Raw genomic sequence first — 24,878 nt, 5'->3', positions numbered from 1 at the left:
GTGTTTAGACCACCCCAAACAAAGACTGAACATATCAATTCAACTTTTAAAGATTCATAAGGAGGATGCTTGCTTTTTGTTTGTTCATGTTATTTAATGGATTTATAATCCGCCTTTCAACTTTTAAAGAAATAATTATGATTTAATCTCGCTTGTTTTAAGACATCGCACTGTACGGCATGCAGTAAATTGCTTCACAAGTTTGCAGTGACATCGTATCTTCTTAATCAGGGGCAATATTGTGCTGAATTTTCATGTATTGGGAGATGCCTGTTTGTGTGTGAAAGCTTCTTGTTCTTTCATTTCATTTGTAAGCCCCATGGCTTATCTCTACTAGATTGTTAAAATAAGCAGGACCACAAAGAAAGCATAATGAGCTGGAGGAGGCACAACTTGGAGTGATGTGATAAATACTCAATTCCCATAGCTTCTGTAGCACAGAATGACATTCAGGCATGTGAAAAGATTTCTAAAAATGGTGAGGAGCGATTTGAACACAACATGTTTTATAATTTCAGCAGAAAGCTAGAGGCTTGTTAACTGTTGTTCACTGTGGTTTTAGAACCTGTATGTGGATGACTATTATCAGTAGAAATATTGCTCAACTTTGGGAATGCTTTCATTTCATTAAGATCTTGGGTACTGCTCTGATTCTTCAGGGGTGAATGCTGGAATATCAGGGAGAATCTTGTCTCTTGTCTAGGACAAACAAACTCTGATGCCTTATATTTCCTCTTGGTCTTCATTTGTGGACAGAGTATGATATGTTTACGTTAACTCATGTAATTCCCAAAAGGGAAGGGACAATTTAACAAGACAAATGAGTTCAGTTAACTTGATAAGCCTGAGAGAGCTAGTGTACCATAGTGTAAGCAATGATCTTAGTTTCATACTTGATTCACCCATTAACCATTATCCCTTTAATCTGAAGAACTATATGTCATTCAATCTAGCATCCATACCAATACCAGAAAGGGTATTAATGGAGCAAATATGTCTGGCTGCTTTCACACGTCACATAATGAAAATGCATTTGAACCGCTGTTTTATTATTTGTGGCGTGAATGATTGCAATAGACTACAGAAGAAGAAAAAACTAGGTGTATACCATAGTTTTCCAGACTTTTCATGTTGGTGACACACTTTCTAGACATGCATCATGTTGTGACACAGTAATTCAATTTTACTAGCAAAGCGGAGGTTAAGGAGTGTGGGGATCGTTCGTGCGACATACCTACATACACACTGCAGCCAGCAAACTAACGTGTCACAACACACAGTTTGGAAAGCTCTGACGTATACATAAGATGCTTGAGTGAAAGGGTGGGTGGGTGGGTGGGGGGAGAGAAACATTGCAGCAGTGATTCCAATATCACATTGTCTCGCATGACTTACTCATAAACAAGTTAAAGAAATGTGAAGTGCCAGAAGACACCTTTGTCACTGGCTTATGAGTCTCCAAAGAGTTCCTACATTGTGATTTTTAAAACCAACCAACTTGGGGGTCCTATTTAGGCTTGCTATCCTATGTTGGGTCCCTCAGGGACTATTTGCTAGCATTCCATCTCTGGCACAGAGGCTATTACTAGTGCTTCCTGAATGTGATTTAAGGTTGTAGGATAGGTTACAAATGGGAGTAAATGGGAGGTTAACTGAAGGATTGCCAATTCCAGCTGGAGCTGCCTGAACATTAGGATCTTCCTCTGGATTTCCTTGCCTTTAAGGTGAGGCAGGTCACTAGTAATAAGTAGACAGGATCTTTTAAACTGTGGCTACCTGGCTCTAGGATGATGCCCCCAAATCTTTTTGGAGTCTATTTTAAGACATTTTCATTTGCCTAGGCTTTTTATATCTCCTGCGTTGTTCTTGATCTCTCCTTGTTTTTAATATTGAACATGCTAAAGTTGTGCTGTTCTTATTTATTTTTGTTTGTTTTTTAATGTTTTCCATGTTGGTTTTTCTTTTTTTAAAAAACCCAACACTTCGCAATCTGGGAGCCTCTTTGGAGACTGGAGTGGGGTATAAAATACTCAAAAGAAATTCAACAAATATTACTGCTGTAAAACAACCTTATGATTATGATTATTAAAAAATATCAAATCAGACTCACCTCCTGATGCAGCTTTCTGTGCAAGGCCTGCCCCCCGGTATTTGGTGTAGGCTTTTGCATGTGTTTCTTTACAGTGTACTTTAGATTACATGGGGTTTGTACCTTTATTATAAATCAGCACTGCTCTTATAAATGGTTGCAGTTGCAGTTGCAATTTCCCTTCCCAAAGAGAATTAGATTTTCTGCTTTATTCTCTCTTTTGGGACTGCTTCAAGTACAAAAAAAAGCCACAACTTTGCTGAGCTTTGTATGTTCCCAGTCATATCTCTCACAAGTTGGCTTTAAAAAAGACTTTTAATTAAAATCCCATTGCAGAGTTCCTTAGATCAATGTTCCTAATTTATCAAGAGTTCAGCACGGAAAGTGACTGACAGCTCTGATCTGATTGCTGTTTGGTTTATTGTATTTAAGGAGTTGTCTGTCAGAAGAGCAAAGTGCCGTAATGACTGTCTGCATCAAACTGCCATGCACTTACTAGCATTCTTTCTCATAGTCTTGTAGATTGAGTGTTGAATCAGAATCAGGGACAGTTATATGTGGGCTTGGGAGTGCTACTATTGTGCTCTGCAGCAGTGCTTCTCAAACTATCTGATGTTGTGGGCTGGTAATTCCTCCCCCTGCCCCATGTGCCAGGGACTGGTACCATGTTTGGTCCCTCAAGCATCCCACCCAACCTGGGTTGTGGTGGAGTCACAGTGAACTGGCAGCTCATTGGCTAGCACTGGTTTGCGGGCCAACACTTTGAGTAGCACTGTTCTGCAGGCCAGTGCAATTTGCTTCTGCTCAGCTGCCTTTATTATATGTTGCTTAGTAGTGGGCTGTGATTTGGAAATGAAAGGCTTGTGGGCAACTCCATATATTTATATCACATGAGTTTATTTTTGGATAAATTGGTGGTACCAAACCTGTGGACTCAAAAGCAAAGTTTATGTATGGACTATAAATACATCTCAATTCCCTCTTCCATTGGTCCTTCATTGTTGTATCTATGGCTAAGAGTAGTGAGAACCAAAGCTACATTCCTGGGCATGCTTTGTTGGTAGAAAGACCCACTGAAAGTGAGACTTGCTTCTGATGAGTAGACATGTTTAGGATTGCCTTGTAAGTCACTTTTATACAGTAGTCTTAAGTATGGTAATGAATTTTTGAAAAACACAGATGACCTGTCATTTCATTAAAAAAAACTAATGAAAAACAGTCTATAATTTTTAAACATAAATAAAATAAGCAGTCAGCAGAGAGAGGCTGTATTAATCTCCCCTTTCAAGTGCTTTGTCAAATAAATTTGGCACAGGGTGGTCTGTATTGTGCCTCTAATTTCTTAACTGTTAGATCAGGGTTTCCCAAATTTGGGTCTCCAGCACCTTTTGGACTACAATTCCCATAATCCTTGACCACTGGTCCAGCTATCTAGGGATGATAGAAGCTGTAGTCCAAAAACTGCTGGGGACCCAAGTATGGGAAACCTTAAAGGTAAAGGTAAAGGGACCCCTGACCATTAGATTCAGTCGTGGCCGACTCTGGGGTTGTGGCGCTCATCTCGCTTTATTGGCCGAGGGAGCCGGCGTACAGCTTCCGGGTCATGTGGCCAGCATGACTAAGCCGCTTCTGGCGAACCAGAGCTGCGCACGGAAACGCCGTTTACCTTCCCGCTGGAGCGGTACTTGCACTTGCACTTTGATGTGCTTTCGAACTGCTAGGTTGGCAGGAGCAGGGACCGAGCAACGGGAGCTCATCCTGTCGTGGGGATTTGAACCGCCGACCTTCTGATTGGCAAGGCCTAGGCTCTGTGGTTTAACCCACAGCGCCACCCTTGTCCCATGGGAAACCTTGGGTTAGGTTATATCCAGTGTTCTTGTTCACTTCTTCCAGAAGTGACAGAACACTTAATTTTATTTTTTGTGTTTCAGAATAACTGCTAAAGAGCCATTACAGTATGGTTTTTTTCTTTGAATGCTGTATTTTAATATTGGGTTTCTTTATTTCCAATGGGAGAAAAATATATTGTCTTTAATACTAAAGATAATTACTTCTAATGATTTTAATTGCAGTGGAAGTACAATGTGAACATGTAAACTATGTGCAAAGTTTACATGGTTTGTATCAGTGGTGGCTAACCTGTGGACCCCCCCCCCGATGATGCGGGACTACAGCTCCCATCAGCCTGTAGCATTGGCCATTCTAGCTGGGGCTGATGGGAGTTGAACAACATCTGGAAGGTCATAGGTTAAAGATTCTTGGTTTACAATATGAATTGCTGACGTATATGAGAAATTGGGGCTGCAACCCTTCTATACACAGTATGGAAATAAGTACCAGTGGGACTTACTACATTTGTATATAATTGCATGGTAGATCAGTTAGCAGTTTTATTTTTATGATGGTTCTATAGCAGCATTTAAATCTCCTACCCCACAGTTTCCCAGGTCCTCTAATATAATGCTGATGTCTCCTATTTCCCCCTTCTCTTCTCCAGCACACAAACTTTTAGGCTGTTTCTTGCAAATATCTGTGTTCTGAAATTTGCAGTAAAGTGTGTGTAAACAAGGAAGTGAGTCAGTTGAAAAATGCATCTGTAGCAATTTGTGTGTCTCCTAAACATGTCCCAAGAAGAGTGGGTGTTATTTTCTTTTTCTTAAAGAAAGATAGTGCCATTTCAAATGTTAATTTAGAGCTGTGTTGGCAAGGCCACACTTCTCATGAAATTCTGTGAGATTATAAGAGAACGAAAGAGAACGACTAGAAGAAAATGCTGATGTAGCTTTTTATATATATATATATAAAAAAACCAAAACACTGTTAACGATATGAAGATGAATGCTGTCAAAAGCTGTCTATTATATGGTTTTAAATCTACTGGGTATTTTGGTCTTTCCTTTTCAAAGAGCAGACTCATGAATCTTGTTTGTTCTTTAATTTCTCTTTGGATATTCTATTTAATAAATAAAGTTGAATCTGTTTAATTGGGTGGAACAACTGTTTATTATTGGTTCTGTCTTGCGTAGCAAGCCAGTATGAACTGATGCTTGATGTCAGTATTCTACATCTCAATGTAAACTACCAGATTGAGACTTAATAGACAGAAGACAGAAGTGTTTCTGTTCAACAGGGCTGCTGATCCTTAGATTAGGTTGCACCCTCTTTTGGATGGACTTACATTCCTTCTGAATTAATTAGGTTCATAGCTTTTGAGTGCTCCTGGATTCTGCTCTACTCTTAGGCAGTCAGGATGTGATAGCTGTGGCTAGGCATGCTCCAATATTATTTTACTTATGGCCCACTGAGTACAAATAAAAAGTAGCAGATTATAGAATGCATAACAAGGTGGAAAGAGAAATGGCGAAACAATCATTGGTTATTTAAGGAAAATAGCAACATTTAGAAATCTTGTAGCTTGCCTAGTAAGATAAAATGAGCAACAGAGAAATGCTCTTGCACAGCACCTGTTCCCGAGGAAGCGTGTGTGGACAAAAAGAAAACTGTTTTAGGTTTTTAAAAACTCCTATTTTCTCCTCTTTGCACCCTGTCTGCTCCATTCACGGCCTTTCTAGGGCACGTATCAAATGTTACACCATTTTGACTGATTGAGTTTCTGTGCTGCTTTCCATTGAAGTGTATCCCAAAGTGGTTTACAAAACAATAAATAACAGTACTAAATGTGACAATAGAACATCACACTTGCAGATAAGAATATCACAATTATAATGCCTTGGCCATTAAGAGTTGTATAATATTGAGAAATACACAATAAAACAACTATAAGTAATTATAATATTCAAAACACCAGCTCATATATGATCCTGCATATCCACTCACGTTTGTCAGAAGCTCTGGCCTGCATCTCATTGCCATCAGTGCTGTGGTCAGTGGAAGAGAACCTTCTCTTCTATGGTGTTGAGCTTCTGGAACTTCCTTTCAGATCGGTCCTTTAATTAAAGACATTAGGCACAGGACAGATGTTCTTGTACTTGTGACAACCAGTACTTGTGACAACCAGATCTTAAATACTTCCATTCTTCTCTTTGCTCAATGCTTATTGACAATTTAAACTTACGATGCTATGTAACTTGTTTTTCATATTTAACATTTTGTATGATGGTTTTAATTTTTGTTGGTCTTTGTCACCTTGAGCATCATGATACAAGTTGGAGAAGTAAGATACATTTAAAAAAAAATGTAAATAATGAATAAATAACACAGGACCAGCTTATACATTTAGCATTCCTTCTTTCTGTATGATCCTGTGTTCCGTCGCAAAGTTTCAGAGGGTAGGACAAATCAATAGAATGAGCCTCTCTTGGAGGAACACACGGGAGAAGATGCTGCTTATTCAATCCATAATTGCTTTGTGATCTTTTTTTTAATGAAAAGTGGTGATACCTGCAGTTACACTGGTTAAATTCCAGAGGGGCTTCTTATACACAGATAGTGGTTTCAGCTATGCCGACAAACTAATACTGAACTTACTTTTTTTAAAAAAATCTAATTAGCTGGTGGGTTTCTTTTGGCAGTATTTTTGATGCTAAAAACTTGACTTTTCCCTCTCTCTAGCATTCTACAACTATGATGCCAGGGGCCCAGACGAGCTGTCTTTACAAATAGGAGACACCGTCCACATATTGGAGACACATGAAGGCAAGTGGAACAAATGTTTCTTCCGTAACCATTATTCTTCCCGTCATGACTTTTGGGTTTTATGTGCCTGCCTGTTTTAGCAGATGAGTTCTATTTTGAAGCCTAATGAAATATTGAAGTATTTAAATAGGCAAAGAATTAACAGTTACTGCACATTAAACGAGCAGGCTTGTGATAGCTGAAGAATAACCTTTCTAAGATGCAAATTTTTCTTTTTCCCTCCCTCCCCCTCCGCAACCCCCCCCACAATGATTGATATTTGTGCAGCTTAATTTGTATGGATCTCTAGTAGCATCTGTTGAGCGGTTAGAATGGTAAGATATCCCTAAGAGAAACCCTCAGACTTCAGATAATATTCAAGGTCCTATTAAAATGAGTTAATTTTGAATGCTGAAATATAAAAGATACTTATCTTCTAAACTGTAAGTCTCTGCTGTGTGGTCTGTCCTAAAAAAACCCCAATATTTTATTTGCGTCCCTTTCAAAATGAAGTAAATTATTATTATTATTATGTATTGAATTAATACACTGTACTATACCCCCTGGTCTCAGGGCGGTTTACAGAATAAAATCAAAATATAAAACCACAAAATCCATAATCAAAATAACAACAACAACCCAATAACCCCTCCCCCTAACACCCCCCCCATTTTAAAAAGGGCATAGGATGTCAATCAAATCAACCAAAGGCATGGTTAAAATGGAACGTTTTTGCCTGGTGCCTAAAGGTGCATAATGAAGATGCCAGGCAAACTTCCCTGGAGAGAGAATTTCACAGACAGGGAGCCACTGCAGAGAAGTCCCTTTCTTGTGTTGCCATCCCTCTCGAGGAGGAGGCACATGAAGAAGGGCCTCAGAAGATGATCTCAGGATCTGGGTAGGTTCATATGGAAAGAGGTATACCTTGAGGTATTGCGGTCCTGAGCTGTTCAAGGCTTTATAGGTCAAAACCTGCACTTTGAATTGGGCCTGGAAACTAATTGGTAGCCAGTGCAGTCTGACCAAGATCGCTGTAATATGCTGAAGCCGTCTTGCTCTGGTGAGCAACCTGGCCACTGAATTCTGCACTAGCTGCAGCTTCTGAACTGTCTTCAGAGGCAGCCCTACATATAATGCATTGCAGCCATCTAACTTTGAGGTTACCAGAGCATAGACAACAGTAGTTAGGCTATCCCTGTCCAGATAGGGGCATAGCTGGGCAACCAACCAAAGCTGATGGAAGGCACTCTGGGCCACTGAGGTCACCTGAGCCTCGAGTGACAGCAAAGGATTCAGGAGTACCCCCAAGCTACAAACCTGCTCCTTCAGAGGAAGTGTAACCCCATCAAGAGCAGGCGATCTCCCACCCATCCGGTCTAGGGAACCACCCACTAGCAGTGCCTCCGTCTTATCTGGATTGAGCTTCAGTTTGTTGGCTCTCATCCAGTCCATTACCGAGGCACGACATTTGTCCAGTGCTTCTACTGCCTCATCTGCAGATGTAAAGGAGAAATAGAGCTGAGTGATGTCAGCATACTGCTGACAGTATACTCCAAACCTTCGGATAACCCCACCCAGTGGTTTCATGTAGATGTTAAACAATGTGGGGCATAGGATTGAGCCCTGAGGAACCCCACATTGAAGGCTCCATGGGGTTGAAAAGCATTCCCCAAGCAACACCCTCTGGGAACGACGCAAAGCGGTGCCACACACCCTAGTTTGGACAGTCGCTTGAGAAGGATACCATGGTTGATGGTATGGAAAGCCGCTGAGAGGTGGAGGAGAATTAACAGGGACATGTTTCCCTTGTGTGTCTCTCTCGACTGAGATCATACAGTGCTGCCAAAGCAGTTTCTGTTCCAATCCTGGGCCTAAACTCTGATTGAAACGGATCCAGAAAATCAGTTTCTTCCAAAAGTGCCTGGATTTGGTCTGCGACCATTTGCTCTAGAACCTTGCTCAGGGAAGGGAAATTAGCAACTGGCCCGTAGTTAATTAGGTTTTCCGAATTCAGGGAACGTTTCCTAAGAAGTGGATTTAAAGAAGTATTAGTTTTTATATACAGCGATATGTGTATAATCTCCTCTTCCCCCCAAATATTTGAAGGTTGTCTTTGACCTATATAATCCTTTATTAATATTTATTTTGTATTTATATCACACCTTTCCCCCAAGATGCTTAAGGCAGGATTCTTGCCGTTTTATCCCCACAGAAGTCTGTGAGGTAAGTTAGGCTGAGAGTGATTGGCCCAAGGCAACCCATTAAGCTTCATAGCGGAGTTCAGTTTTGAACCAAGTCTCCACAGTCCTTGTCTGACATTTGAACAACTAAAGTAAGAATTTACTGTGTTTATTTCTATCTACCGTTCAGCATTCCTTGTCTGACTTTATATTTGATCTGCTTTCAATCCCCTGGATGTAAATAGTAAACACCACAGCTGCTTAACAGTTGCAGGTGCATAAGTTTTATTGATTCGCTCCCTTCCCCCGCTCCCTGCCTGCTCCTTTCAGGACTGAGACCTTATTTTCTTTCTCATCAATATGTATGTTTGCTTCCTCTTCCTCTAGCTTTTTTCCTCTGACCTTTTCAGATACAAATGAAGGATGCAGTTGCGCTGTTCCAAGTGACACTTTACAACCCTAGAAAGACTACTTGCATAAAATGCACAGTAAGGGGTCTCTACCACACTTGATAGTGAAAGGCATGCTCTCTCTACCTCATTTGTTTTATGCGATTTTCAAAAGCCAGGCTTAGCTGTTGCATGCTGCCTCATGACAATGAAATATGCAAATAGAGAAGCAGCATAAATTCAACTGGGACGCGGGTGGCGCTGTGGGTAAAAGCCTCAGTGCCTAGGGCTTGCCGATTGAAAGGTCGGCAGTTCGAATCCCCGCGGCGGGGTGCGCTCCCGTTGCTTGGTCCCAGCGCCTGCCAACCTAGCAGTTCGAAAGCACCCCCGGGTGCAAGTAGATAAATAGGGACCGCTTACTGGCGGGAAGGTAAACGGCGTTTCCGTGTGCTGCTCTGGCTTGTCAGATGCAGCTTTGTCACGCTGGCCACGTGACCCGGAAGTGTCTCCGGACAGCGCTGGCCCCCGGCCTCTAAAGTGAGATGGGCGCACAACCCCAGAGTCTGTCAAGACTGGCCCGTACGGGCAGGGGTACCTTTACCTTTACCTTTTATAAATTCAACTATTGATGTATAGTCTTTGTTCAGACTTAATGTCAATCTCTGGCTTTTCATTAACTGTGAAAGTGGACCTGAGAAGAGATTTTCTAAACTGACCATAGTTGGCTGTTGCACCTGAAGGCAGCAAACACTGGCTTGCTTAAAACATAGATTGCTCTTATACCAGAACTTCGAACTATGATTTGATGTTTAAATGAAGACATAGGGACCCTATGTAGTGAGTAACCCTGTGTTTGTTTGTCTGGGAAAGGTATCCTTGGTGGGCCAAGTATTCCTAGAAGAAAGGCAACAAGACCTCCTTCGCTAAACAAAATCTCTTTTGCAGCTCAATATCTCTCCCTTCTTTTCTTAGTTACCCTCAGTGCAGAGCAGCTCTCGGTTCCAACAGCTAGACAGATGCTTATAAACCTGCTTTACAGAGCCAGCGTGGTGTCGTGGTTAAGAGTGGTGGATTCATAATCTGGTGAACCGGGTTCGCTTCCCTCCTTCTCCTCATGCAGCTGCTGGGTGACCTTGGGCCAGTCACACTTCTCTGAAGTCTCTCAGCCTCACTCACTTCACAGAGTGTTTGTTGTGGGGGAGGAAGGGAAAGGAGATTGTTAGCCGCTTTGAGACTCCTTAGGGTAGTGATAAAGCGGGATATCAAATCCAAACTCCTCCTCTTCTTCTACTTTTGATGAGCTGCACCCGGCAGCACTTTCTACACCTTTATGTGCCTTATAACACAGGTAGAGCAGATAAACCTGTTTGTCTGATTAGCATCACAGATAGGAACTGAAACAAATATATTTGCTGATGACTGGATGGGTATATTTAAGTTAGTAGATTTTATCAAGTTGGTTTTTGTTTTTGTTGGTTGGGTGTGTTTTTTTTTGTATTGCCTACAGCGGGTGGTGCTGTGGGTTAAACCACAGAGCCTAGGGCTTGCCAATCAGAAGGTTGGCGGTTCGAATCCCCATGACAGGATGAGCTCCCGTCGCTCGGTTCCTGCTCCTGTCAACCTAGCAGTTTGAAAGCACGTCAAAGTGCAAGTAGATAAATAGGTACCACTCCGGCGGGAAGGTAAACGGCGTTTCCGTGCGCATCTCTGGTTCGCCAGAAGCGGCTTAGTTATGCTGGCCACATGACCCGGAAGCTGTACGCCGGCTCCCTCGGCCAATAAAGCAAGATGAGCGCCGCAACCCCAGAGTCGGTCACGACTGGACCTAATGGTCACGGGTCCCTTTACCTTTACCTTTACAGCAGTGCAAATGTCCCTTCTCCAAAGCACTTGGGAGTAAAGGTGCCATAAGCACATCTCCCCCTTCTTCATCTAGCTTTACAAATCTTCCCCACTGACAACCCCATTGTAGTATAATTATTTCAGCCCATCAAAACATCTCTCACATTTGTGGAGGCAGGATGTCATTGCAGGGAAACAAAGAGGTAATTTCTCGTTCACTCTGCCCCCCCTCCCTGATCCACAACACATCTGCAAGCGATCAGCATTATGTGCTTTTATTGCTACCAAGCCTATTCTGGTTTAGTGTGACTGTTTAATCAAAAAAACAAAAACAAAAAACACCAATCACACATAATAGTCATTCAAAAAGAGTGATAGTGCTGCGCCAAATTGGGCGGAATCTTCCATACAAACTCTAACCAATTCAGCACAAAACTGGCAAGCAAACCTGCATTGTAAACTGCTCTGTCTGTCATTCTCAGTAAATATGGGTCCTTTCCCCCACCCACTGATCCTCTGGAGAGGCCACAGACAAATTTTACAACAAAGATTATAAAAAACGACTACTCTGTTTCATTATGTATCTACACCACTAATTTCTTCCCATTAAAACCATGCTTTTGTGCAGGCTATGTAGAGGGGCTGTCTGCCTCAGCTAATTACTCACATATACCTGAGAAAGGATATAGGATCTCTTCTTTCCTGCCCACCAGGCTGTTTCACAGTCAAAAGGACTGCAGGATAAAAAGCGGGGGGGGGGGGGGAGAGGCAGAGACAGCTCCCATCATCCTGATGGCAGCATCACTGGTCGTGGATGATGGGAGTTGTAGTCCAACAAAGATCTGAAGACACAGGCGTGGGAAAGGCTGCCCTGTAGGGTTGAAAGAAATTCTTATTGCAGCCATTCACAGAAAAGCCAATATATACATGATTGTATATAAAGCCTTAAACAGTGCAGGACCGCAATACCTCAAGGACCGCCTCTCTCCATATGAACTGACCTGGATCCTTTGATCATCCTCTGAGGCCCTTCTTCATGTGCCTCCTCCACGAGAGGTCCAGAGAGTGGCAACATGAGAATGGGCCTTCTCTGTGGTGGTTTCCCATTTGTGGAATGCTCTCCCCAGGGAGCTTTAGTTGGCACCTTCATTATACACTTTTAGGCGCCAGGCGAAAGCGTTCCTCTTTAAACAGGCCTTGGGCTGATGGACATCCGATGCCCTTTTATATGTGTTGTGGAAGGGAGGATTATTGGTTTATTTGTCCTTATTTTTATAGTGTACGTTTGTGTGTTTTTTCTTAAAAAATGTAATTTTATGTTGTGAACTGCCCTGAGATCTACAGGTCTAGGGCGGCATACAGATTTATAGTAGTAGTAGTAGTAGTAGTAGCAGCAGCAGCAGCAGCAGCAGCAGCTAGATTAAGCACACAAAATGGCTAATGGTGGTGGTTTATTGGTTTTTCTAAATCACAGGACTGGAAACATGAACATCTGTGCATATCACACATTGCACTACTCACACAAACAGACCACTTCCATGAGCAGCAAATATTTAAGCTGCTTTCAGAAATGTCTACACCAGGTGCATAGTAGAGTCTTGCATGCAGCAATGTGGCAAATCCATGCTCTGTTCACTGGGATTGGCCACCAGTCACCATCAGAAGGCTCAAGGCAGATAAAAGACATTTTTAAATGCATAAACACTAATGACTGGATGTTTCAAGCTGTTTTTAGTGCTAGTAATCAGACCACTGGACTGACCATACATATATGGTCAGGTGAAAAGCATTCTTTTATACTTCTGGTAGATGGTGGGTATTGCAATGCCACTTATATAAGTATATGATGCGGCCATATGTAGGACTGTATACAGTATTCTGGTTATCCTGTGGTTATACCAGGTTAAACTACCTGACTTTTAGAAAACACCTGAAGGCAGCCCTGTTTAGGAAAGTTTTTAATGTTTGAGGTTTTCTCGTGTTTTTAATATTCTATTGGGAGTCGCCCAGAGTGGCTGGGGAAACTCAGCCAGGTGGGTGGGGTATAAATAACAAATTATATTATATTATTATAGTAATGTGCTTTTTGTGTGGCTTCCTTTGAAGGCTGTTTTGGATGTGTCAGCTAGTGCAGAATGCAGCAGCCTGGATGTTTGTTGGGTCAAAGCCTTTGTACCATTTTACTCCAGTTCTGCACCAGCTGCACTGGCTGTTTATTCACTTCTGAGTCAAGTTCAGAGTGCTGGTACTGGCATTTGAGCCACTAAACTACTTGGGACCAAGCATTCAAATTCACTGTTATAAAAGAGGAAGATGCCATTTGTGGATTGAAGAACTGACATGCTAATTGCACCATGGGTGGCTACCACGGTTGTATACCACTTTTGAAGGACTGGTTATGTGGGATTGATGCCATTTATGAATTGTAATATATACAATGAATTGTATATAAATTGTATACCATGTATTACAAAGAATTGTATGAAGATGTGTGTGGATTGTGGGTATATGTTGTCCAACAATTAGTTTATAAAAGTTTATTAAGAAATCTTTTCTTCTAGGTTGGTACAGAGGTTATACTTTAAGGAAAAAATCCAAAAAAGTAAGTATTTCGTTTCCATAGTAGCAAATTCCTTTTTTTGTGTCTGTAACTACTTAAGATATTCTATTTGCTTTCGAAACTTTTTACTGAAAGGCAAATTAGAAAAAAGTTTGTGGATAATGCTGTTAAAATAATGGGTTGCTCTGAAATAGAATTTGCTTTTTGAAAAACAATAAGTAGCTTTGTGATATTTTCTGTCTTTCACTACAAAAATGGGTGGTGGTTAGCCTTCACACATACTTACATATTTTGTTTATAGAAATACAGTGGTTCCTCGGGTTACAGACGCTTCAGGTTACAGATGCTTCGGGTTACAGACTCCGCTAACCCAGAAATAGTACCTTGGGTTAAGAACTTTGCTTCAGGATGAGAACAGAAATCGTGTGGTGGCGGCATGGCGGCAGCAGCGGGAGGCCCCATTAGCTAAAGTGGTGCTTCAGGTTAAGAACGGACCTCCAGAACGAATTAAGTTTTTAACCCGAGGTACCACTGTAGGTTGGTAAGAGGAATAGTTTATAACTTGCTGGTTGTGAATTTTAATTTTAATTAATATTAAAATTGAGTTTCAGTAGCTTCTCTTTCAAATGTAAGTGGGCAGTTTATAGGAATCCTGTCAGCTGAACTCACCTTGTTGGCTGACCTAGGCGCTACAGTGGTACCTCGGGTTAAGAACTTAATTCGTTCTGGAGGTCTGTTCTTTGAGCTTTGCGCATGCGCAGAAGTGCCAAATCGCACTGGCACCTGCGCAGATGCGGCGCTTCAGGATGCAAACGCTGCAGGTTGCGGATGTGCCTCCGTCACAGATTACCTCCGCAACCCGAGGTTCCACTGTATTTCATTTTACTTCTATTACAGTGGTACCTCAGTTTAAGAACAGTCCGGTTTAAGAACGATTTGGTTCACAAACTCTGCAAAACCGGAAATAGTGTCTTGGTTTGAGAACTTTACCTTGGTCTAAGAATGGAATCTGAACAGTGGAAGGGCACCGGCAGCAGGAGGCCTCATCAGGGAAAGCGCGCCTCAGTTTAAGAATGGTTTTGGTTTAAGAACGGACTTCCGGGATGGAAACTGAGGTACCACTGTATTTAGAATGGCGCATGAGCAGTGGGGTAGCAGGCATTGAATTTTGGCATCACACAGGCCTCTGCTGAAATTTGAGACCCCAAGGTCCACCACTGATCAATATATGTACCATCCTACTTCCCCTCTGCTCTTCTAATAATGGTCCTCCCATGAGAATATCAGAAGCTTTTGGTTTAGATTTCAGTTAATGACAGTTCAGCATTCTGTCCTAACCTCAAGCTGTTGTTAATTGAAATGCCCCATGATTGAAAACAGGTTTGTTTCAAGTAACTATGATTATGATTAAACCAGTTAGTTGGGTTCACGTACAATGCTAACCTCGTCTAGTTAGTATAAAGTGAAAGTAAATACTTCTGAATTCCTCCTCCCCCTGGCTTCCCCAAGCTTGTTCTTATAATTATAAATCATCTTTCAGGGATGTATAACTATGTAACATTTAATGAAATGTAATTCTGAACTTTATTGGTCATTCAGAACCCCCTCCTCCAGCAATAATACATTTATTTTTCTTGTTTAAGGGTATATTTCCCTCCTCCTATATACAGCTTAAGGAAGCAATAGTTGAAGGAAAAGGGTAAGTTACAAAATTAACAGATGAAAATATTTTCATAATGGCTCCTTTGCACATTAGATAAATAAATGACGATGCACAGGAAATTAAGTCTAAGGTTTATTCTTTCAAAGATTAGGGTGGGGGCAAAGGAACAAGTAGAGAATGGAGAATCACACTTCTTTGTGGTCTAGGGTTTATGTGAATCAGTATGGTAGCAGTGGTTTTGAGATAACTAGTTGAATGAAAGCATGAATGATAACGGCCAGTTGTTTGAAGATTGGGAGAGATTGTGGAGGAAAGGGGTCAAGTTCACTGATTGTACGGTGTTAAAGGAAAATATTATGAAAATGATGTATAGATGGTACTTAACCCCTGTAAAATTGGCAAAGATATATCATAATAGTGATAATTTATGCTGGAAATATAAAGAAAAAGAAGGTATCTTTTATTATATGTGGTGGACCTGCCCCAAGGTGAAAGTCTTCTAGGAGAAAATTTATAATGAAATGAAAAAAATGTTGAAATATACATTTATTAAGAAATCAGAGGCCTTTCTTCTTGGAATAATAGGTTTGGAATTGCCCAAGAAAGATGTTAGATTGTTTTTGTATGCCACAACTGCAGCTAGAATTTTGTTAGCTAAGAATCGGAAAACACAAGAAGTCCCAACAGTGGAGGAATGGCAGATGAAGATGATGGACTTTTCGGAGCTAGTTGACCTGACTGGAAGAGTCTGCGACTAGAAGGAGGAGGAGTACCAGGAGGAATGGATGAAATTCAAAGACTATTTAGTTAAATATGTTAAGATAATTTAATTGGAAAAACTTGCAAATACCAGATAGGCTTAGGATTTAAATATGTAATGTTAGAGAATAATATGTTTAAAGATAAGATGGAAAGAAAGAAAGAAAGAAAGAAAGAAAGAAAGAAAGAAAGATGTTAAGTTGGGCAATAGGGGCAGTACAGGATTCCTTTTGGTGTACCGGCCTCCCCGCTGCACCAAGGATTCCCTGTCTGAGCTGCTTCAGGTCGTGGCGGATTTTCTCCTGGAGACACCTAGTTTGGTTGTCCTAGGGGATTTTAACATCCATGCCGACACGACCTTACAAGGGGCCGCTCGGGACTTCGTGGAAAGCATGGCCTCCATGGGGCTGTCCCTGAATAAGTTTGGCCCAACTCATAGTCATGGACATGCCTTAGACCTGGTGTTCACCTCTAGTGACGTGGGTGATCTGACACTAAGTAAAAGTGAAACAAAAGAAGTGCCATGGTCAGATCACTTCCTGGTGCAACTGGACTTCTCCGCGACCCTTCCCCTCTGCAGGGAGGTGGGACCAATCCGGATGGTCCGCCCCCGCCACTTAATGGATCCAAATGGTTTCCAGAGAGTGGTAGGGGATGCTTTATCCCATGTTGATGGCCTTTCAGCTGATTCCCTGGTGGCCCGCTGGAATGCGGAGTTAACCAGGGCTATCGACTGTCTGGCTCCGAAGCGCCCTCTCCGATTGCATGGAGCCCGGACAGCCCCGTGGTTTTCTTCGGAGCTGAGGGCGATGAAACAATCGCTGAGACGGCTAGAGCGTCGGTGGCAAAAAACTCACTCCGAATCTGACCGGACACAGGTTAGAGCTCAACTTCGAGCCTACCAAGTGGCGATAGCGACGGCGAAGAAGACTTTCTTCACCGCCTCTATTGCATCTGCAGAAAATAGTAGCAGGAGACTCTTTCAGGTGGTTCGCAATTTAACGGAACCACCTTTACCACCGGGGCCTTGTAAAGACCCCAAGATCTCCTGCAACGATTTTGCAAAGTTTTTTGCAGATAAAATCACTCATATTCGGAAGGAGCTAGACACCACCGTGGGAGCAGGGCTGGGGCGGGAGAGTGCTAGAGCTCTGTCTGGTCAAGTTGCATGGAATCAATTTCAATCCGTTACCCCCGAGGATGTGGACAGGCTGCTTGGACGCGTGAAACCAACCACCTGTCTCCTTGATCCTTGCCCATCCTGGCTAATAAAAGCAAGCCGGGAAGGGCTGGGCGATGGGCTCTGCGGGGTGGTGAATGCTTCCCTCTGTGAGGGAACATTCCCAGATCCGCTGAAAGAGGCGGTCATTAAACCGCTTCTTAAAAAACCATCTTTAGACCCGGCCAGTATGGCCAACTATCGCCCAGTCTCAAATCTTCCATTCTTGGGCAAGGTGATTGAGCGCGTGGTTGCTGAACAACTCCAGGCACGCCTGGAGGATGCGGACCATTTGGATCCCTTCCAATCAGGATTCAGGCCTCATCATGGGACTGAAACTGCCTTGGTCGCGCTGGTTGATGATCTCCGGCGAGCTAGGGACAAAGGTGAGAGTTGTTTCCTGGTTCTGCTGGATCTCTCAGCGGCCTTTGATACAATCGACCATAACATCCTTCTGGACCGTCTAGAGGGGCTGGGAGCTGGGGGCACTGTTATGCAGTGGTTTCGCTCCTTCCTCCTGGGCCGTGTTCAGAAAGTGGTGGTGGGGGATGAGTGCTCAGACCCCTGGGCCCTCACTTGTGGGGTGCCTCAGGGTTCCGTCCTCTCCCCCATGCTTTTTAACATCTATATGAAGCCACTGGGAGAGATCATCAGGGGGTTTGGACTGGGTGTCCATCAATATGCAGATGATACCCAGCTCTACCTCTCTTTCAAATCAGAACCAGTGAAGGCGGTGAAGGTCCTGTGTGAGTGCCTGGAGGCAGTTGGAGGATGGATGGCGGCTAATGGATTGAGGTTGAATCCTGACAAGACAGAAGTACTGTTTTTGGGGGACAGGGGGCGGGCTGGTGTGGAGGACTCCCTGGTCCTGAATAGGGTAACTGTGCCCCTGAAGGACCAGGTGCGCAGCCTGGGAGTCATTTTGGACTCACAGCTGTCCATGGAGGCGCAGGTCAATTCTGTGTCCAGGGCAGCTGTCTACCAACTCCACCTGGTACGCAGGCTGAGACCCTACCTGCCCGCAGACTGTCTCGCCAGAGTGGTGCATGCTCTGGTTATCTCCCGCTTGGACTACTGCAATGCGCTCTACGTGGGGCTACCTTTGAAGGTGACTCGGAAACTACAACTAATCCAGAATGCGGCAGCTAGACTGGTGACTGGGGGCGGCCGCCGAGACCACATAACACCGGTCTTGAAAGACCTACATTGGCTCCCAGTACGTTTCCGAGCACAATTCAAAGTGCTGGTGTTGACCTTTAAAGCCCTAAACGGCCTCGGCCCAGTATACCTGAAGGAGCGTCTCCACCCCCATCGTTCTGCCCGGATGCTGAGGTCCAGCGCCGAGGGCCTTCTGGCGGTTCCCTCATTGCGAGAAGCAAAGTTACAGGGAACCAGGCAGAGGGCCTTCTCGGTAGTGGCGCCTGCCCTGTGGAACGCCCTCCCATCGGATGTCAAAGCGATAAATAACTATCTGACATTCAGAAGACATCTTAAGGCAGCCCTGTTCAGGGAAGTTTTTAATCTGTGATATTTTAGTGTATTTTTGGTTTTCTATGGAAGCCGCCCAGAGTGGCTGGGGAAACCCAGCCAGATGGGCGGGGTACAAATAATAAATTATTATTATTATTATTATTAAGTGATTAAGTTAATTTTATTGGAAAATTGGTTTTGGAAAACTGTTACAATGATATACACTGAAACTCAGCCAGGGGGATTCGAGGAAGTCACTTAACAATGTTATTAAGATTGGATTAAGTACAGTTAAGATATATGTTTGTTTGTTTGTCTAAAAAATTTTGGAAAATCAATAAAAAAAATGAAAAAAAGAAAAGATAACGGCCAGTTTACCCAATAACTCTCTTGAAACCCATCTTGAGTTCATTTCAATGTTTGAGAGGATTTATGACATTTTTTATGTTTGTAAGGAAAGTCTCATTGATGTGAGAAGAGTGTTTTCAAAGCAATATTTTTCTAGCTTCAGCTGTTATTTGCTTGTGCCTTTTTCTGCCAGTTCTGTGTGAAATAGCAGGGTTCCATGGGCTTGTAGACTGTAACACAGTGGACTTCCTCTTAAGTGGCTGACCGAAAAGATCAGCCAAGCACATGGACCTTGTCCCTGATAGTCACAGGAAGTGTTGGTGAGACGTGATATCTTAAGAGAGACAGAATAATTGCGATTGTGACAGGAAAACATAGATTGGAGATTAATCCTGGGGACTGCAGAAGAGGCTAAAAGCTGTTGCTTGTGCTGCCATCCCAGGATTCTGGACACATGTGTCTGTCAAAGCAGCTGGCATCTACTTCTGACTGAGATGGCATACGGTACACACTGTGTCTTTGATTTAAAACTTTATACTCCAATCCAGTTGTTCTGAAAGGAACACAGAACTATAGAAGAGGAAACTCTATACGTAAATCAGGGAGCTCGTAACAGAAGAGAAAAAACAACAACAAAGCAGATACATAAAATCATATAGGTGAAAAATAGGACACATGGTAGATAATTGAGGTGGTACAGTCTATCCCAGCACCCTAATAAAGGCTGAAATCAGTGTTGAAAGTTTGCATTATGAGAATAATAACGCCTGTGTTAACATGGAGTGGAATTAAACTGCTCAGGTAAGATTTACTCTTTGGGTCCAGTGGACCCCCGAGTTGCTCTGTAGTGTGCATATGTGTGCATTTGCACTGGAATGTACAAGATTAAAATAACACACACACACACACACACACACACACACACACAAATATGATTCAGTGCTTCTCCAGTAGTATAAGCACAAAAGTAGCATTTTGCCTATTTGATAAATTTAAAGTTACTTTATGCATCTGATTTTGAGAAGTTGCTGGACCTCAGCTAGTTTAGATGTTTAGTAGTTTCCATGGGGTCCCTTCTGGCTCTGATGCCATGATTTCAATAGGAATACACCAGATCCCAATACTTTAATACAGAGGCAGCTAATGTGTTGCCCTTGGGCTGGATTCCCACCTCTGGTCATCCCTGACCATTGACCATGCTGTCTGGGGCTGGTGGGAATCTGGAGGACTCCTGGCTAAGTAAGTTAAATATAAAATAAAAAATAAAAAGGAAAGGGGCTGTGATAAAATACTGCAGGACAGCTCACTCCATAGTTCCTGAGGGCTTTATGGAGTAGGAAGTGGTTCAGGTTTGCCTAAGATAAGTTTTACAGATGATTTAAACAGTCACTGGGGTCTACAGAAATCCCATTAGCTGGCAAGGGTTAAAAAAACCATCAAGCAAAAAGTATAAGATTAAAACAAAAACAAAAACAAAAAAGCTTTGCCAGATACAAGCCTGAACGTAAAATAACCATTCTTCTGTGCCTGGTTTATTTTTATGCCTTTTTAAATATGTAAATTATGAAAGCGCTAATCATTTGATTACTGCATAATGACACCTTCCTGACTGATTGCATAGCTCCTTCAGTAAGCACCATACTTTAGACATACTGTGTAGTATGGTAGTTGTATAGTACTCAGATGATGCGTTATTTAAATGTAGTAATTTAGAGGCGCAAACACTGAGGACTTGCAAAATAGCTTTTCTTGTCCTTGAAACTAGCAGTGTTTGGGTTTGAACAGAATCCCTTGTAATGACAGGTGATGTGCAATTGGCTGGTTTTTGTGTGTGTGTGCTTATGAATACCAAATGCTTACTCTCTCAAGCGTGTACCCATTTTATAATGTTGGAAATGATTTTTTTTAAAAAGTTGTGATTATGAGTTTTTAAACCAAAAAGAATTGGGTAGGTTGTGTAGAACATCACAATTCAGCGTTGGTATCTAACAGCTGATGTAATTAGAATGCAATTACATTTCCCCTCCTTTTTTCCTCTTCTTCCATATGAATGACATTCTATGTTGGCTTGCTTCTTAGACAACATGAAACTGTTATACCCAGCGAACTACCACTCATTCAGGAGGTTACCACCACGCTACGGGAATGGTCTACAATATGGCGGCAGCTCTATATTGTAAGTATAGAAGGCTTCCTAAGATAATTCATTTTCGAGGGTCCTGTACCGTTGGTCCTTGGAAAAGCCTGTAGCTCAGTTCACAAAATCAGCCAAGCTACATACACCAGTTAAAAATATTCCAATGGCCATGGTGCCAGTAGCTCAAGGGTCTATACCAGCAGTGGGGAACCTCTGGCCTATGGATCAAATTGGGCTCGCTGGCCAGATTGGCACTCCTTTTATATGCAGACTTTGCCTGTCAAAGCTCCCAGGTTCCATTCTCACCATCTTGTGTTTAAAAAGAAACTTGAGCAGCTGTCTCAAATGGAGTGGAGAGCGATCGTGAGTTGGAGTCAACCGTTCTAGGGTAGATGGATCAGTAGATTTGATATATGGTATATGGCAACCTCATATGTCTCTATATGAACAAAAAGGCCATTCTCTTTCTTCCCCCATTCCTTCTAGAAATTTGGGTTGCCAGAATGCTTATAATTTTCATTCTGTTATTGATTCACACATGCATTTGGCTGAGCACACCTGCATGCATTTAACATGTTTGTGTGTATATATAATATTGTTCCTGAGTATTTCCTTGTGTTGCTGCAAATGTAAACCCAAATGTAAGGAACTGAGAAAATTCACTTTTGCATCGGTCTGGTTTCTCCGAGTTGTGTTTTAAAAACTACTTTGACTATTCTGAAGAAACAAACAGACCTACAGTAGTTATAAATTCCAGCCTCTGACTACACTTGCTCCTGCTAATGCTGAATTCAAGAGCTGAGTGCTGACAACTTTGTGTTCTAAACTGGGCCACCCACGAATGAAAGGGAGGTCCAGGGGTATTGGGGGGACGACTCTGTGGTAAGCAGAAATGCATAAAACTTAAACCACCTCCCCAGAGTGGGCAAGCCCCTTCCCAAATTGTATCTGAGGAATATGCCTGCATGCTGCCTTCATGCTGCTTTGGGAACCTGGCAGCTTATGGGGCAGAGTGCGGGTGCAGATACTCTTCTTCAGCCTCATGGTCTTTCCTCAGTCTGGTAAGCTCTTAAATTGCGGATTCCCATCACCTTTTCTGGGCTTGGAGGCTAGGCAGAGAAAGCTCCAAATGCCTTGCAAGGTGGACAGTTTAGCCACATTGCAAGGCTGTAGGAGGCTGAGAGGCAGGTCCAATAGCATTCACACCCCGAGGATAAAAACAGAATACTGAATCGATACTTGTTTATTATTATTTTTTAAATCGAACTCCCAGCACTTTTGCTGCTGTACCACCTTGGCTGTTATTAGTCTTCTTCATAATGAAGTATAACAGAACTAAATGCGTACTGTTTTCCTCTTTTACAGCAAGATAACAGAGAAATGTTCCATAATGTAAGGCACATGATATATGATCTTATTGAATGGAGGTCACAAATACTCTCTGGAACCCTACCCCAGGATGAGCTCAAGGAACTTAAAAAGAAAGTCACTGCCAAAATTGACTACGGAAACAGGTTTGTGATGTTGTTTGAAATGCACAGCCTTTTCTTTTTTCCTTTGTACGTAGAAGTTATATGCATATAACTTGTATAAACCTGCAAGAAACTGTTGCACTGTGGAGTACTCCCATTCAATGTTCTAGTCTACCAGTCATGCCCCCCACCCCCGATAATCCATTTCATTTTGCCTTGCCTTGGGCTTTCTGCCCCTGACAGACAGACATGGCATTCTGTGACCACTGATCATGTGCAGTCTTAATTAGATAATTTGGGGGGTTTGGCTTCTTAGCCCCCCCCCTATATTTTTTCCAGCTTCTGTAAACCTTAGGGTTTCCCCAAGCTGACGTTTCGTTTCTCCAAAACCTCATTTTGGCTATGTAGTGGTCATAACTCAGCACCTGAATTCCTTATTAGTCCCTTCCAACCCTTCAATTCTATGATTAGGACTGTATTATTAATTAGCCATTACATATTCTTCCTTGGCTGTAAGAATGTAAAGGTGCTGAAGGTAAAGGCAGACATGAAATAAAAAGATTTGCAGTCCCCTATTCATAACTGGCTTCTCTTGCAAATGTGGAAAGTTGGTATTTTCAGAACTTGAGAGGAAATGTGTGCTGAGATTAAACACAATGAGTTCATTTCCAACTCAGCCCTACTAAGGTATAAATGTTATGCTGGTTTTCACCCTTGGAAGTTCTTTTAATCTTAGAACTGAGAGAGTCTGAACTTTAAGGTGAAGACAGATGTAATGTTTTTGATATGATGGGATTGGTTTGAACACTCGGTGCTCTGAAAAGAAATGTCTTGGAATGGAACAAATCTGTGTTCAGACCACTTCCAACCTATTGAAAATTTCTCTCGCTCTTACTTTTTTCGAAGAAAGCTTCCAGTCCTCCGTATTAGAGATGTATGTTTCACGTTACTTACTGTCCAAATAAATTGCTAGAGTACAATCTAACCTCTGTTTACCAAAGGGCTGAGATTTGGCTAGCAAATTTGCTCCAAAGCAGCAAAAACTAACATACCAGTCAATATTTTTTTTGCAGCAAATAGGAATTGGGACAAAAAAGTTTTGCCAGAAATTGGATCTGTTAAATAATTATAGATATTGAAAGTATTTTGCCAAACTTGTTAAGAGAGCGAATTTTAACATCAGGTTTGGGTGAAACATAGTGTTTTTGAGGGCTCTTTCATTGGGACTTACTAACTCAAATTAAGAGAAACAGCCACGTCAGTTTCAATATATGCTTTCTGTAGCGAATGTTTGTAAAAAATATTACCTAAGAAGATTACCTTGAGACCTTTTTTTTTGCATTCAAATTGTTAAGTGAAGGCTGTGTGCAGTATTTGAAGCTGGAGATGTACTGCTGATTTTGTAACTTTTGTGCTTAAGCTTACTAACTTTTCACCAATTAATTGATTCAAATTCCAATTGCAATAACAAACATTTGGGTAAGGTGGCTCTGGATAGATTACTTAAACATTTGAAGACTGGCTACAAATGATTTGCAACCCTCCTAACATTATTATATCATACAAGATTTATAGTCCAAGATATGATTTGTAATCAATTAACCACAAGTTGTCAATATTATTTGTTGACTATTTCATTTTTTACATTTGGCAAAGGAACTGTCCAGTGCTAAATCAGACATTATAGGACTTCTTGTATTGTACAATAAGCCTGCAACTTAAGCAGAGGTTATGTTCCAGTGATTGTGCCCAAAGCCAAGATTGCATTGAGTCTAAACACATTGGGCTCAATGGCAGGTGGGATTGCCAAAGTCATTTTTCCCAGAACCCCACCCAAGTGGGGTTTTCCTCCCCATTTTTATATTTTTTATTTTTTTGCCATGCACATAAAACTGAATACACACAAGTAAAATAAGACATAAGTTGTGGGTTTGCTGTATCTTTATTCATTGGTATTTCGATGGACTAAAGTCATTAATTAAATGATTGCAATTTTGTATTTAGAATTGGAAGAGAATTGTGCTTGGATGGCTGAGTACAATATATACCATAAAAGAACAAACACAATTTTTGTTTCAGAGTAGCTATGTATTGTGTTTTCCCTTAGTGAAACAA

General features: G+C 42.0%; 1 protein-coding gene across 3 annotated transcripts in view; it reads left to right on the top strand.

The window, feature by feature from the left end:
- The window catches only part of DOCK1 (dedicator of cytokinesis 1), a 346,150-nt gene that overhangs the window by 32,689 nt on the left and 288,583 nt on the right, over positions 1–24,878 (top strand). For 2 of the 3 annotated variants that reach the window (XM_053388897.1, XM_053388899.1), the window contains exons 2-6: positions 6,662–6,745; positions 13,697–13,737; positions 15,339–15,394; positions 21,234–21,330; positions 22,657–22,805. In XM_053388897.1, the coding sequence (XP_053244872.1) occupies positions 6,662–6,745; positions 13,697–13,737; positions 15,339–15,394; positions 21,234–21,330; positions 22,657–22,805 (427 nt within the window). Of the gene's footprint in view, positions 1–6,661; positions 6,746–9,370; positions 9,393–13,696; positions 13,738–15,338; positions 15,395–21,233; positions 21,331–22,656; positions 22,806–24,878 lie in introns of those variants that run through there. The other variant, XM_053388898.1, reaches the window with a different exon arrangement.

Source organism: Podarcis raffonei, chromosome 5 (genome assembly GCF_027172205.1).
Source record: "Podarcis raffonei isolate rPodRaf1 chromosome 5, rPodRaf1.pri, whole genome shotgun sequence".
NCBI lineage: Eukaryota > Metazoa > Chordata > Lepidosauria > Squamata > Lacertidae > Podarcis > Podarcis raffonei.
Note: the sequence above shows the minus strand (reverse complement) of the source record. Positions and strands in the feature narration are given on the sequence as shown.